At 44.5% G+C, this 13,211-nt stretch overlaps 1 protein-coding gene across 3 annotated transcripts in view; it reads left to right on the top strand.

Moving 5' to 3' along the window:
- The window catches only part of TRIM29 (tripartite motif containing 29), a 48,248-nt gene extending 35,483 nt beyond the window's left edge, over positions 1-12,765 (top strand). Inside the window, exons 7-9 of one of the 3 annotated variants that reach the window (XM_083714041.1) lie at positions 3,447-3,548; positions 3,785-3,861; positions 8,326-12,765. In XM_083714041.1, the coding sequence (XP_083570167.1) occupies positions 3,447-3,548; positions 3,785-3,861; positions 8,326-8,388 (242 nt within the window). In that variant the 3' untranslated portion in view covers positions 8,389-12,765. The remainder of the gene's footprint in view (positions 1-3,446; positions 3,549-3,784; positions 3,862-8,325) is intronic. The other 2 variants (XM_083714042.1, XM_083714043.1) reach the window with 2 other exon arrangements.
- Positions 12,766-13,211: the final 446 nt, after the last annotated feature.

The following is a 13,211-nucleotide window of genomic DNA, read 5'->3' as shown; positions in this document are numbered from 1 at the left end:
GGACCTCAGGCAGAACCCAACGAGCAGAGGAGTTGTTCCAACAAGAGCACTGACTCAACTGAGCCCTTTGATGCTCCCTAGGCATGACAGCTCATCTCAGGCTCCACCCTCCTGCTGAAGAATGCAAATCCTTAAAGGGCCTGGAGCACAGCACACCCTCACCTGCCCATGACCTTGAGCTAGACACTTTGCATGTGTTAGCAAGCAGACCCATCGGAATGCAAGGACTTTAGGGATGAAAATGCACATCCCTAGAATGAATCAGGCTTGGTGCTGATATTCTCTACAGGTCTAGATTTAGAGGTCTTGGGCTTGTGGGGAGGATCTCTGGCTGCTGAGCTAAGGCTCAATGTCTCCTCAGTCAGTGCCTTTAGGTTTTCACAATTTGTACCTGTGTTAGGTCAGAGCTGGACTTTGGATCATTAGAGTAGACCAGCCTTCCCCAGCCTAGTGACCCAAAGTTCTTTTAGACACCAACTCCCATCAGCTGCAGGCAGCATTGCCAATGGTCAGGTATGATGGGAGTTGTAGTTCAGTTATCTGAAGTTCCCATAGTTGGGGGAGGCTGGAGAAAACAGTCTTGGTCATGCTCTTTCTTCAGCTATCCACTGGAAAAGAATGGATACATTCTCTTATAATACCAGAACTTGGGGTCATAGAATCATAGAATTGTAGAGTTGGAAGGGACCATGAGTGTCATCTAGTCCAATCCCCTGCAATGCAGGAATCTTCTGCCCAACGTCGGGCTCAAACCGTGACCCTGAGGTTAAGAATCTCATGCTCTACTGACTGTACTATCTCCATCATCCTACAAAGATGTCTATTGGAAGATTCATGACAAAAAATGAAGTACTAAGTATTTCTTCACACAGCACATAGTTAAACTATGAGGTTCACTCCCACATGGTGTAGTAATGATGGCTGTAATGGCAGTTTAGACAAATTCATGGAAGAGTAGGCTATCAATGGCTACTAGCTACACCAACTATGTTCTACATCCGCTATCAGATGCAATATGCCTCTGAATACCAGTTCCTGATACTCACAAGTGGGGAGAGTGCTGCTGTACTAAGGTCTTTCTTGAAGGCTTCTCATGGGCATCGGGTTGGGCACTGTGATAAGGAGATGCTGGACTAGTTGGGCCTTTTGGACTGATCCAGCAAGATTCTACTTATGTTCTAAGAGGAAGCAATGATCTGACACAGTATAAAGCTGCATCATTAACCCTCAGAATATGAGCTATGGAAAAGTTTCTTGCATGGATGTGAGATGAAAGGATCCATTCACTTCTCTGTGTTGGTCTCCCATTGGCACCCCTACCTCTCCTCCCATCCCAAAGTTGCGACTTAATTTGGGGACCAACTCTTATTTCTTTTACACAACCAATCTCTGTCTGTTACGTGTTCTGGTATATATACTGTATATTCATTATTTATTGGGAACAAGGCAGTTTATGAAGACAACATGCATACTCTCCCCATTTCTCTTGTTTCCCCATGTCAGTGTAGCATGGTTCAGAAATTGAACATGCATGGAGAAGGGAGCAGAATTCTGCTCATTTACTCCATACACACCTCCAGGGCCATATTTAAGTGCATAAAAGCATATATGTTCTGTCTGCACAACTGGGGATCTATTCACATGTCCCACAGTCTTGTAGATGGAGCCTGCCCATGTACAATTTGTACATGTTGTACTCTATCAGTTATCAGAGGGCCTTCTCGGTAGTGGCCCCCTCCCTGTGGAACACCCTCCGATCAGATGTCAAGGAGACAAAGAGCTACAGAACTTTGAGAAGACATCTGAAGGCAGCCCTGTATCAGGAAGCTTTTAATGTTTGACATTTTATTATGTTTTTATATGTGCTGGAAGCCACCCAGAGTGGCTGGGGCAACGCAGCCAGATGAACAGGGTTTAAATAATAAAATCATTGTTATTTATCATGTCAGTTATATGTTGGAGTGGCCCCCAGTGGGAAGCAGCTGACCTGACCTCCCTGCGGTTGAGTTGCCACTGCATACTGGAATGGAAATAGAGAAGGGCGAGGTGGCAGTGAGGTTGGTGGGCTGGAAACAAGCCAGTCAAGCCAATCTGGTGCTCTTGCTAGTGAATTTGTATCATGCTGACCCCTTCTCTCCCTCCCTCCCAGTATGCAGCAGTGACTCAGTGGGAGGACGGTCAGGCAAGCAATGCAATGCCCCTGTGCCATTCACTACAGCAAACTTGCTCCTTGCTTCAGGCGCATTCAGATGAACCTGTAAATACTGGTGGGAGCATCTCTTGGTGAGTGCACACTGCAGTTTGTTACGGCTCTGTGCAAGCAGCTACACCGAATCCCTGCATCACCATTTAGCAAACATTACATGAAACAACACCAGGAGGTGGCAAAGACAAATTACCACAAAGGATCCTTCCAGGGCACTGTAAACCAGACCTTACTGTGTGAACGCATCCATAAATACAAGTCAGTGTGGCCCAGAGCAGGATACGCAGAGAGTGCAAGATGGAGAGGCCCTGTTCCAGCAAAGCCTTATGCACAGCTCTGCACAGGGTACAAATTCAAATTGAGAAGGATTTTTTACAGGAATGTGCAAGCTAATTATGGTAATGCCAGAAATTAAAGCTAGCACTCAATTAAAGAAATCTTAGCCAAGTACACACATGTGTTTTACTCAATTAATTGATAAATAATTGACAACAAGTGGATATATTTGCATATGGATAAAAAGAATAGTTCTGAGGAAGAAGCATCCTTACCCACTTTTTAAATGAATCACGGATATGTCGGTATGTCAGTACAGGGATCATCTCTGAAGTTTTCTTTCCTTTGAAAGAGAGAAGATGGGAGGTGCTTCTTTTAAAACAGTGCTTGTCTTCAGTTTTTAAAACAACTGTTATCACAACCGTCATCTGTTGGACAATTTATCAGAGACACCTCTTTAGTTGTTAAAACGGTTTTTGAAAAGCAATTAACCTAACTGATTAATCAGTTAAATATTGCACTTTTAGTGGCAGAAATCTTTGCAGGATGAAGTCCAGGACCCATTTATTCTGCATCACTGGAAAATTTGAGGAGAACTTGGCATCAAGGTTCATGCCAGTGAAAGCCACAGAAATTTGTTTCTTATCCATTGTTTCTTGATTCCAGTGGAGTTCTTCTTGCTCTCAATCCTGCTTTTACTGAAGAAGCGACACCCAAATTGTGGGCTCTCTGCTCCCCCACCACTTCTTAACTCAAAGAAGTGTGTGCCTCCTACTTAGTTACTCCTGCATTGATTGGAGCAGATTCATCCTGTCTTTGTGCCTACGGTAGGGACTATTGCTGATTCCACGATCTGCAGTCCTGGCGCAGAGGCTCACAGGATCTGGCCAAAATGTGCAGAGATTTGTGGAGAGAAGCATTTTCTACTCCACCTCAATGTAATGTTGCTTCTTCTATTTTCCAGTGGGCAATGGGACCAAGATGCCTTATCAGTTCCCCCCAATTGGCCAGAGTTCACCGGGAGATTTCAGCAAGCAGTCCGACGGGAGCCTCTATACCAAGAATGGTACTTTCAGGGCTTCTATGAGTTCTTCCCCCTCTACCTTCATCCTCTCTTTCTGTCTTTTCTCTGGGGAGATATTCATTCCAAATGCCCCAGTCTGACCTGGCTGCATTGGAATTGCTGTGCTTTTCAGTCTTATGTTTAAACAAGGTGTCCCTCTAACTCTGGAATGCACCCAGCGGCATGCAAGGGAGGTTCTTCCGGGAATAATAACCACAGATGCCTTGTGTCTCCTCCAGCTTACCCTTCCATTGTGAGGCACCAAGCCACTAAGGTGCAACCTCAGACATGGAAGTCCTCCAAGCAGAGCATGCTGGTAAGTCATTAGACCTGCGCTTTTCACACCTTCCACCCAAAAGTCCTTCTGGGCTGCAACCCTAACCCTACTTACCTAAAAGTAAGCTCTGTTTAACTGAGGGGGATTAAGAGCATAAGAACATCTGTTAGGGAGTCTTTAATCATAATTCCTGAATTGCAGCAGATTGCAGCAGACATGACCTCTGCGGTCCCTTCCAACTCTACAATGCTATGTTTCCATAAGAAGAGTCCTGCTGGATGAAGCCAAAGGCTTATCTGCAGTTGGGCATCCCGTTCATATAGTGGCCAACCAAATGCTCTAATGGGAAGCCCATGAGCACAACCACACTCTTCTCACTTGTGATTCCCACCAACTGGTATTCAAAGTCACACTGCCTTCAACAATGGAGACAAAATACATGCATACGTTGCACTGTAAATCGAGGACAGGGGAAGAACTCCCCCCGTCCATTTACTATTATTTACAGAATTTCCATGCCACCTTTTTCCAACATGAAATCTCCTAAGAAACACACAGTATGACAACCACAATCATCAACCATCAGAAAGTGTTGTTGCTATAGCTCTAAAAAATGCAACTGTTCCCAAAACAATACACAGATAAATGGTCAAGAACAGAGACAAATGTGCTAGTTGTTCTAGCTTTTGAAAGGAGCAAGCAATTATTCACCTACATCTGAGAGGATGACAGGGATGGAGTCATGCGGGTCTCTGGTGGGAGGGCATCTCAAAATTCTGGAGCTAACTGTAGCCTTACATTGGTTGACAGCATGAAATATGGGACGCTCCACCTCTTTGGAGGAGCTGACTGGCTGGTTAAATGGCCCTCATTTTATTTTGTAGATGTTGGCTTCCACAAGGGAGTGACAAGTCTGTGTCCTCTGGTCAGGAGAGCTCTGAATAAGCTACTGGTGCTTACCCACCAAGAAGGTAGCCTGACCTTCATCTGAGTCCTCAGCTGTGAGCTGCAAAGCCCTCAAGTCATGGATTTCCCAAAGCGGTTCCACAAGAATACTAGTTATCAAATAGGGCTATAAAGTGATAAAACACCAGCTCTGGTACAATATCCTACCTCCCCCCTGCTCTTCCTCACGTGCTTCACATCTACAGAGGAGAAAAGGACAGCACGATTCCATAGACAACTCAGGATTTAGAGAAAGTGATTAAGGAGGATCAAAGAAAGAGATAGTGGCTAAGCTGTGTTGATGAAGAGAATCTTGATTGTCAGCTGTTGTTTTTAATAAAAATAATTAACTGCATGGCATCAAGAGAGAAGGCAGGAGGCTTGCAAATTTCACCATTCTTGGAACATGACAGTTGGGCCTATGCCTTTCAAAATTATGAAGAAAAAATATATATTCTTAAGCTACTTGAGAACACTGACATCCGCAGCCTGTATGACGTGGAACCTTTGGCCCTCTTGCATGCCTAATTGTTCATATGGATAGAAGGGATGGAAGGGACATTGCTCAGTGGTGGAGCATCTCATTTTCATGCAGAAAGTCCCAGGTTCAGCCCCTGGCATCTCCAAACAGGGCCAGACAAGACCTTGCCTGAAGCCATGGAGAGCCACTGCCAGCTACTGAAGACAGTATTGAGCTAGCTCGCTGTTTCCCAAACTTGGGTCTCCAGCCGTTTTCAAACTACAGTTCCCATCATCCCTGACCACTGGTCTTGCCAGCTCGGGTTGATGGGGGTTGTAGTCCAAAAACAGATGGAGACCCAAGTTTGGGAAACACCGAGCTAGATGGATCATTGATCTTACTTAGTATAAGGCAGCTTCTTGTGATGGCTCCCAGGGGATGGAGGTGTTTCCCCCTGGTTCAGATGCCTGATCCAATCACCCAAGTAACTTTTTCTGACCCACCACAAGACCCCACTGATTTTGGGTGGAGTGTGTTGGGGAATAAATTAGACACAGAACTGTGTAGTGGGGCAGAAGCACCCTGTTGGGGATGGCAACCAGCCCATCCTTGCTTAGCAGAGCAATCATTTTATGACTGGAGTGGGGGGGGCATTAATCTCCTCCTCCACAAATCTGCATGGGTATGTCCTGTGTGTGTGCAAGAAAGAATGTGGAGTAATCACATATATTTTGGGCAATGCCTGCCACTGGCTTCCTGGGGATTGGCCAGGGTTGAATGCAATCCTTAGTGTAATTTGCTAGATTATCTGGGCCATTTTCATCTCACTTGGCCACCCAAACTGGGAATATGCTCTAGAGTCTCCTGCACCTCCAGAGGGAACTACAGCTTGTTCTCAATTGGGCCTGGAGTCCAGGAAGGACCGCAGCTCAGTGGCAGAGATTCTGCCTAGTATGCAGAAGGTTGTGGACTCAATTCCCAGTGGCTGAAAGTTGAAAGGCCCTGGAAGTGTGTTATACTGAATCAGACCTTTGGTTCCTTTAGCTCACTCTTTTCTGACTGAAAATGGCTCTCCTGGGCTTCAGATGGGGAGCACTTTCAGCTCTGCCTGGTGATGTTGGGAATCATATCGGCTTGCAAAGGATGTGTTTCCCACCTGAGATGGATCCTGCTTGATCTTGGAGCTGCCCCTGTTGCTAGAGTAGCTGGCATCTTCAACTGACGGGCTTCCAAGTTTTAAGAATATACAAAGCTGTTGTATGCTGAATCAGGACCTTTGTACAGCTAGCACAGTCTTACCTACGCTGAATGGCAGAAGCTCACCTGGGGATGTTCCCAGTCCTATCTGGAGATGCTGAAACAGGTTACAGCCCTAGTAACTGCCCAGCTCTACCATCTTCCTACACTAACGATGCTAAGTTGGCCTTCTATGTATATTCAGCAGCTAGAGCCATTTGGTCCTTGAATTGCAGTTATACCCAAAAGCAAACAATCAGGCTGATAAATAAAGAGCATTAAATGTCCCAGAATAGATGTACTTCCACTGGACTGCTGAGACTCGGCAGGAGCTTTTATGGTCTACTGGGCCAATAATCCTGCTTTTAAAGCTGCTTTAAATATGTATTTGAGTAATCCAGTCCTTAGAAAAAGGCCTGTAAACATGAGTCCTAGCAGCCAGTGGCACGGCTTGAGGAGGCCTGTCCTACCAGCCCATTGAGGGTTATTTAAAGGGTAGCTGATTCCCCTCTTTAATTAGGTACAAAATTGGCACCATAAAGCAAATGGCTTTAATACTCCAGGCAGTGCTGAACAGCAGGAACTTGGAGGGAGAGTGATGCCGAGTGAAAGGGCAGGTGGTTCCTGTCCACCACCCATTGCAAACACTTCACAATCAGCATAAATCTTTTTTTAACCAGCTGGGTTATTAGGAATGCTGCTAATACAGTGGGGTTTGCATCTAACCACCTCTCTTTAAGATAGGAAATTCACTGGATCAAAAAATTCCAAAAATGAAAGACTGCTGTTACGAGCAGGAATGGGTTTATCCGTCATTTTCAGTTTCTCTTGATTTCTCATTCTTCCAGTTCTAAGTTTAGTTCTCCACATAGCCACAACAGTTTGTGAATATGTATATCTTTATTCGCAAAAAAATCTCATGACTCATACACATAATCTCCCAATAGACACACATTTGTATGCAATGTCTCTTAATCTATGCACTTTTGCAAAGCATTTTCTCCCCATATACTGCATTTTTCCATGTCATTTTCAAGAAATGTACATTTATATGCATTTTTGTACACATTACTTGGCTGGAGAACTGCACTGCAATTTTTAGAGAAACGCAATTTTCAAAGGATGTATGTGTTTTGCTTCCATATTGTTTTCGAAAGTATTCACTTTTAAACCTGGACTGAATCAAATTTCACGAGCCGTTCCTTGTTACCATTTTGATCCAGTTATTTCACATTACGCAATCTGGCTCAAGACTGACTGTGACAGATCTTTGTCAACAACTGTCACAGTTACAACAATGCATCTCGGAACCAAGCCTTGTGAGGAATGGTTGAAGGAGCTGGGTCTGTTTAGCTTGGAGAAGAGAAGATTGAGAGGTGCTCTGATAGTCTTCCTCAAATATCTGAAGGGACAGATGGACAATGGAGCAAGCTTGTTTTCTGCTGCTCCAGAGGGTAGAACCTGAACCGTTGGATTCAAATGACAAGGAAAGAGATCCTGACTGAATGTTATAAAAGTTTCTGCTTTGACCATGAAATGGACTCCTTCAGAAGGTGGTGGACTCTCCTTCACTGGAGGGTTTTAAAGAAAGGTTGGGTGGCCCTCAGTCAGGGAAGCTTCAACTGTGATTTCTGCACTGGAGGGGTTGAACTAGATGACCCTTGGGGTACCTTTCAACTCTACAAATCTATGAGTCTATGATAATAATTTGCATACACAGGACCTTATAGAGTTTGATGAGCTGCAGTTCCATTTGGCAAGGAGGAGGGCAATGGGTATCAGATATGCAGAAGGCAACAAGTCTATCCATCTGCTTCTTAATCTAAAAACACCCTGTGCTTTTTCTTTTTCTCCATTTGCAGTCCCACTACCGGCCCTTCTATGTCAACAAGGGCAATGGAGTCACTTCTAATGAAGCACCTTGATCGTAGACGATTACAAGAGGAGTCTGTTGTGCTAGGAGAGGAAGAACATATGAAAATTTTCATGGATGTCTCTACTGCTGCTGCTGTATTAACCATGCTGTTTTAATCTTTTTTCTTTCTTATTTTTTTGTAACTGATGGGAGGTGGAGAATGGTGCTCTAGGAAGAAGATGCAGTAGTGCATGCCCCATTCTAGGAGGGAATGAAGACCATCTCCCTAGCTGTATTAGGGCACCGTCATGTTATTCTTGGTAACAGCTTTTCAGCCCCTGAGAAAATAACCCCAAATGCAAACCTAGTTCTATAATGCATCCCTTTCCCCCTACCTATCTGCTCAGCTCATGCTAGGTGTCTAGTAGGGAAGATGAAATCTGAGCTGGGCATCACTTTTCTTCCCACCAGAAGGTCTGTGCCACGCCGCTGGAATTCTCAGCATAACCACTATTGCTTTCATCCAGCTTTCTGTTTGTTATAACTGCACCCACTCCCATCAGATACGCCCTGTTGACTTTTAATGGAGGCTCTTGCTGTGTAGATGCAACCCCAAAACCTGTTTGCTAATAACAACAGCAATAAAAGAAAAAACCCACAAACTTCTAACAATTCCTTGTTGCTACTTAACCGGGCATGGGGTGTGAATTGATAGGGAAAGGATGCGTGGTGGCCCATTGATACATACTCCCTCCCTCCAGCCATCCAGCTTCTCAAATTATAGAAGAAAGTGGGCGAAATCTATCCTGCTAATGGAAGATTGATTAGATGTCTCAGCTATTCCCTTCCCCTCAACCCTCTGATGATATTGGCTGATATGCTCTGGTTCACTTGTTTTGTTTTATTATCTAGAAGAAGAGTTATTACTGGAAGTTCTGAGATTTATTCTTACAATGCTACAACGGGACTCTCTCTCTCTCTCTCTCTCTCTCTCTCTCTCTCTCTGTGTGTGTGTGTGTGTGTGTGCATGTGCACCTTCTGTTGCAAACTGAATCAGTGTGAGGTGACAACCAGGGCAAGGGTGTTGCTGTGGCTTGTACCGTCCTAACCAAAGAGCTACAGTCATCATGGGAACCATTTCACCCAGTCCCTAGAATTGGTACCCAAGCTTGAAGGTCACTGGCCATCTCCTACGAAGTCCTAAGAGCCTCAATCTTCAGTGGAAACTGGACACATTTTAAAGCACTTGGGCTCTTCCTTTATGGGTTCAAATAGGCCACAACTTTATTGGTTACAGATGTGAGCAGTTTGGCTTAGGCATTGGGTGAAGCCAGGCTATATCTCGACTCTCACCTGTCTGGAGGAAGTCCATCTAAGGGTAAACGACCAATAAGGGGAGCCCTATGACTTACATCAAGTAGGGATACGCTGAAAGGTCCCCATTGGGGTCATGGCATGGCCCTAGCCCATGTCCAGGCATTGGACAGGATCCACACCCCTGGATCCCTTTAACAAGATACCCTTATCGAGGAGGGGCAGGTGGAGGCTACAACCTCCCCTCCATCCAAACAAAGGCTTACTCAATGCCTAATCTCACAAAGTTGTGACAATTGCTACAAGGCAGGCAAAAAACCAATGGCTGGTGCCAGTTTGCCAAGTGGAAAAAATTCCTACCCGGCCCCAACAATATGGCGGTTGACATTTGTCCATAGCAAGGTCATGTCAGAGCAAAGCATGAAAAGAGGGTGGGTGGCTTGGGAGATCCGGCAAAAGGTTGAGAGAGGAGAGGTCCCCAACCACTCTGTGGTTAAATTTCCTGTGGCCATGCCCCCACTGGTGCTGATTGGCCAGCTGGGCCACACTGGGCATGACCCTACCCAGTGCCAGTGACGTGGCTGGGACAGCACCAGGGCGGCATCAACTCCCCGTCCCCACGCTGGATCACTGCAGGGGCCTGGATGGCTGGACACAACACCGCCCACCAAAAAAGGTGAGTGGACTTATTGTTCACACCTGTTCTTTATACCAGCTTGCTTTCCCCCCACCTGATACCTGGAAATATACACGCTCACTCACACAAACAAACAAACAAACAAACAAACAAACAAACAAACAAACAAACACACAGAGCATCTGACTAGCAGAGGTCACACCTTTTGCATGCTGGAAATTACCTTGTAGCTAAGCCCTCTGCAGAAAGAAGCAAGACCCTCCCCACTTAAACTACACTCTGCTCTTAAACCAGTGCTTTAAACTTTTAAAAGTTTATGGTGTGAAAGATCTTGACACTAGGACCCCTTATATTCTGGGGAGTTCTTATTTTTTGAAGAAGAAATGTTCCAAAATGCAGAAAATGAGGCAGGTTTTGAGAAGTCTGAGAAATGTGGGGGAATGTATAGATAGAGATGTATTTCACTGAAAGGGAATTTAAAGTATATAGTTCAACAAAGCCCCTAAGGACCATCTTGTCTCATTTCTAAACAGTTCCTTAGAGGGGGAAGCACCTCTCATCCAAGGTCCTATTGATACCATCTGTAGAAAAAGATTTCGTAACCTGCTGAAGCAATTTTCTCTGTAGCCCAACCTGTTCTTCCCTGACAACCACCCTGAATTTTGTTTGTCACTGTTTTGGACTGTTCTTGCTTTGTTGTTGCTTTCATTTCAGGGTGAAAGTTCTTTAAGGTAATAAAAATTATGCAGTAGTGTTTTAAAAAATAAACAAACAAGGCAGAGAAAGAGAGAGCTCAGAGCAGGTTGCTAGATCTCATGATGGTGACTGATTTGCCTTGTTCTATTAGTGCACTATGAAGCCTCCCCACCCCACTCAATTGAACATAATCATTTTTTATGTTGGAAAGAATGCCTGTAAGTTATCCATGAAGACAGCTGGAGAGAGGCCAGTTGAGAACAGGCTGCTGAGAGCATCACGTCCAGGTTTCCAGTGAGCAAGAGGGACATGCCTTATATCCCCCCTCCCATTCCATAGAGACAATGCAGAATTTTATCATTTGCATTCCTATCCACATTTCCGTGTCCCAAAGAAGTCAATTGAGGCTGCCCCTCCTTAGCTATCGCCACTGAAATAAAGCCACGTAATTGGGGATACGGATCTATTGCTAACCTGCGGGATGAGGCATAATGCAAGCAAAACGCATTTGCATCAGCACAGTTTAAGATGGCAAAATAGACTACCTGAAGTCTTGTTCCCCTTGTAATCGCTGCCTGAAAGTCCTCATGCATTTGCAATTTGTTCCTCGTGGTGTTGATGATCTCGATTAAGCATGGTGGATTAGCTTGCAGGAAAGAGGGAGCTTTTGCAAGACCAGTGTTCCTTCAGCTGGCAAAGCTTATTTTGCTTATTCCCAAACGCCTTTTTTTTTTAAAGGTGTCACTGAGAGAAAGAAATGCAACACTCCAGGTGAAGCTAGAGCAAATAAGCAAAGCATAAGTGGCAGACATGACCTGAATGGATAGCTCAATTGGTTAGAGTATGGTGCTGATAATGGCAAGGTTGCAGGTTTGATTCCCATAAGGGACAGCTGCATATTCCTGCATTGCAAGGGGTTGACGTTCCCCAGGATCCCTTACAATTATTTGATTCTATGAATGTGGTGTGAAAGGAAATCAAAACCAGCGGATCACCAAAAGAGAGTGTGCTTTGCAGATCCTCCTTTTAAACTCCCTCTTAGTCATCTGCGTATTGGAAGAATCCAAAGCAACAACTAACCCAACAACCCACTGCTGCCAAAATGGTCCTCTTCCATAAAGAGCTCTTAATTTGCGCTTGTTCCCCTCCAGAAAATGATTCTGGGGCTGAACTTCAGACTGGACGTAGTAGTGATGAAGTCAACAATGCCTTGTATGAAGTATGTCTTGCTAACCAGACAGGCAACTCCACACATCCAGGGCCCCCCAAAAGGGTACATAAATGACTTAAGGAATTCATAACAATAAAATTAACAAATTATGAATTAGTAATAATAAAGTCCTGGCTGAAGAGGGCTGGCTGTAAGGCAGGCCTGATCCACAACAAACAGGACCCCTTTAGGGATCCATCCCTGGTTGCAAAATGAGATGCAAATTATCAGAGGGAGGCAAGCGTCTCAAGGGAGCTAGCTTGGAAGGGCTTGTAATTTTTTTATTTTTTTATTTTTACAGATTTCTGTCCTTTGAATTTGAGGTGTGTGTGTGTGTGTGTGTGTGTGTGTGTGTGTGTGTGTGTTGTCACACTGTTCTGCCTTTTGTTTTACAACATTCCCTGTTCTGGATGATATGGCAATTTAGAGGCTTTTTGAGGCGGAGGTGCTGGTTTAAAACACTAATAGTGACAAGTTAATGTTAATTGACTTCAAAAAGGAGGTTTATGTAGACGACTTTGCTTTGTAAATGTCCCTGAAAATGGAACAGTAGAACTTAAAAAAAATAAAAAAAATATTGTTTTTCTCCATTTGGAATGATTTATTTTCCTTTGCCAGATGTTTCATTTGTACAAAAATTCACTTCTGCTTCCGCATAAACCTGTGCTTGGATGTTGCACATGGCATCCCATGTGCATACAATTTAGTTTTCCTTCGTATGCAGTGAGGACTTGGCAGGAATTCTCTTACAGGTGACGTTGTGTTATAATGTTTTAATATATCTTTTTTTCTTTCTTGGCCAAAGGGGCGGAGGTGCTTTCTTTGTGGGGAGGGGGCAGTGAGGCCGTACCCTGTTGGTGAACAAAGGGGGAGAGCAGAAGTGTGGAAATCACACAGGGTCCCCGGACGTTTCACCGTCTATTGATCCCTGTGCCACCATTTTATTTATCACTGCCACCACCTAGGCCCTACCTGGTACAATACTGAGTCCAGTCAGGGTTAAATTGGAGCATAAACTTCTGTTTATTTATTGCAG

Source organism: Podarcis gaigeae (genome assembly GCF_964106915.1).
Source record: "Podarcis gaigeae genome assembly, chromosome: 15".
In the NCBI taxonomy this organism is placed as follows: domain Eukaryota; kingdom Metazoa; phylum Chordata; class Lepidosauria; order Squamata; family Lacertidae; genus Podarcis; species Podarcis gaigeae.
The sequence above is the reverse complement of the archived record's forward strand: the minus strand, read 5'-3'. Positions and strand labels throughout refer to the sequence as shown.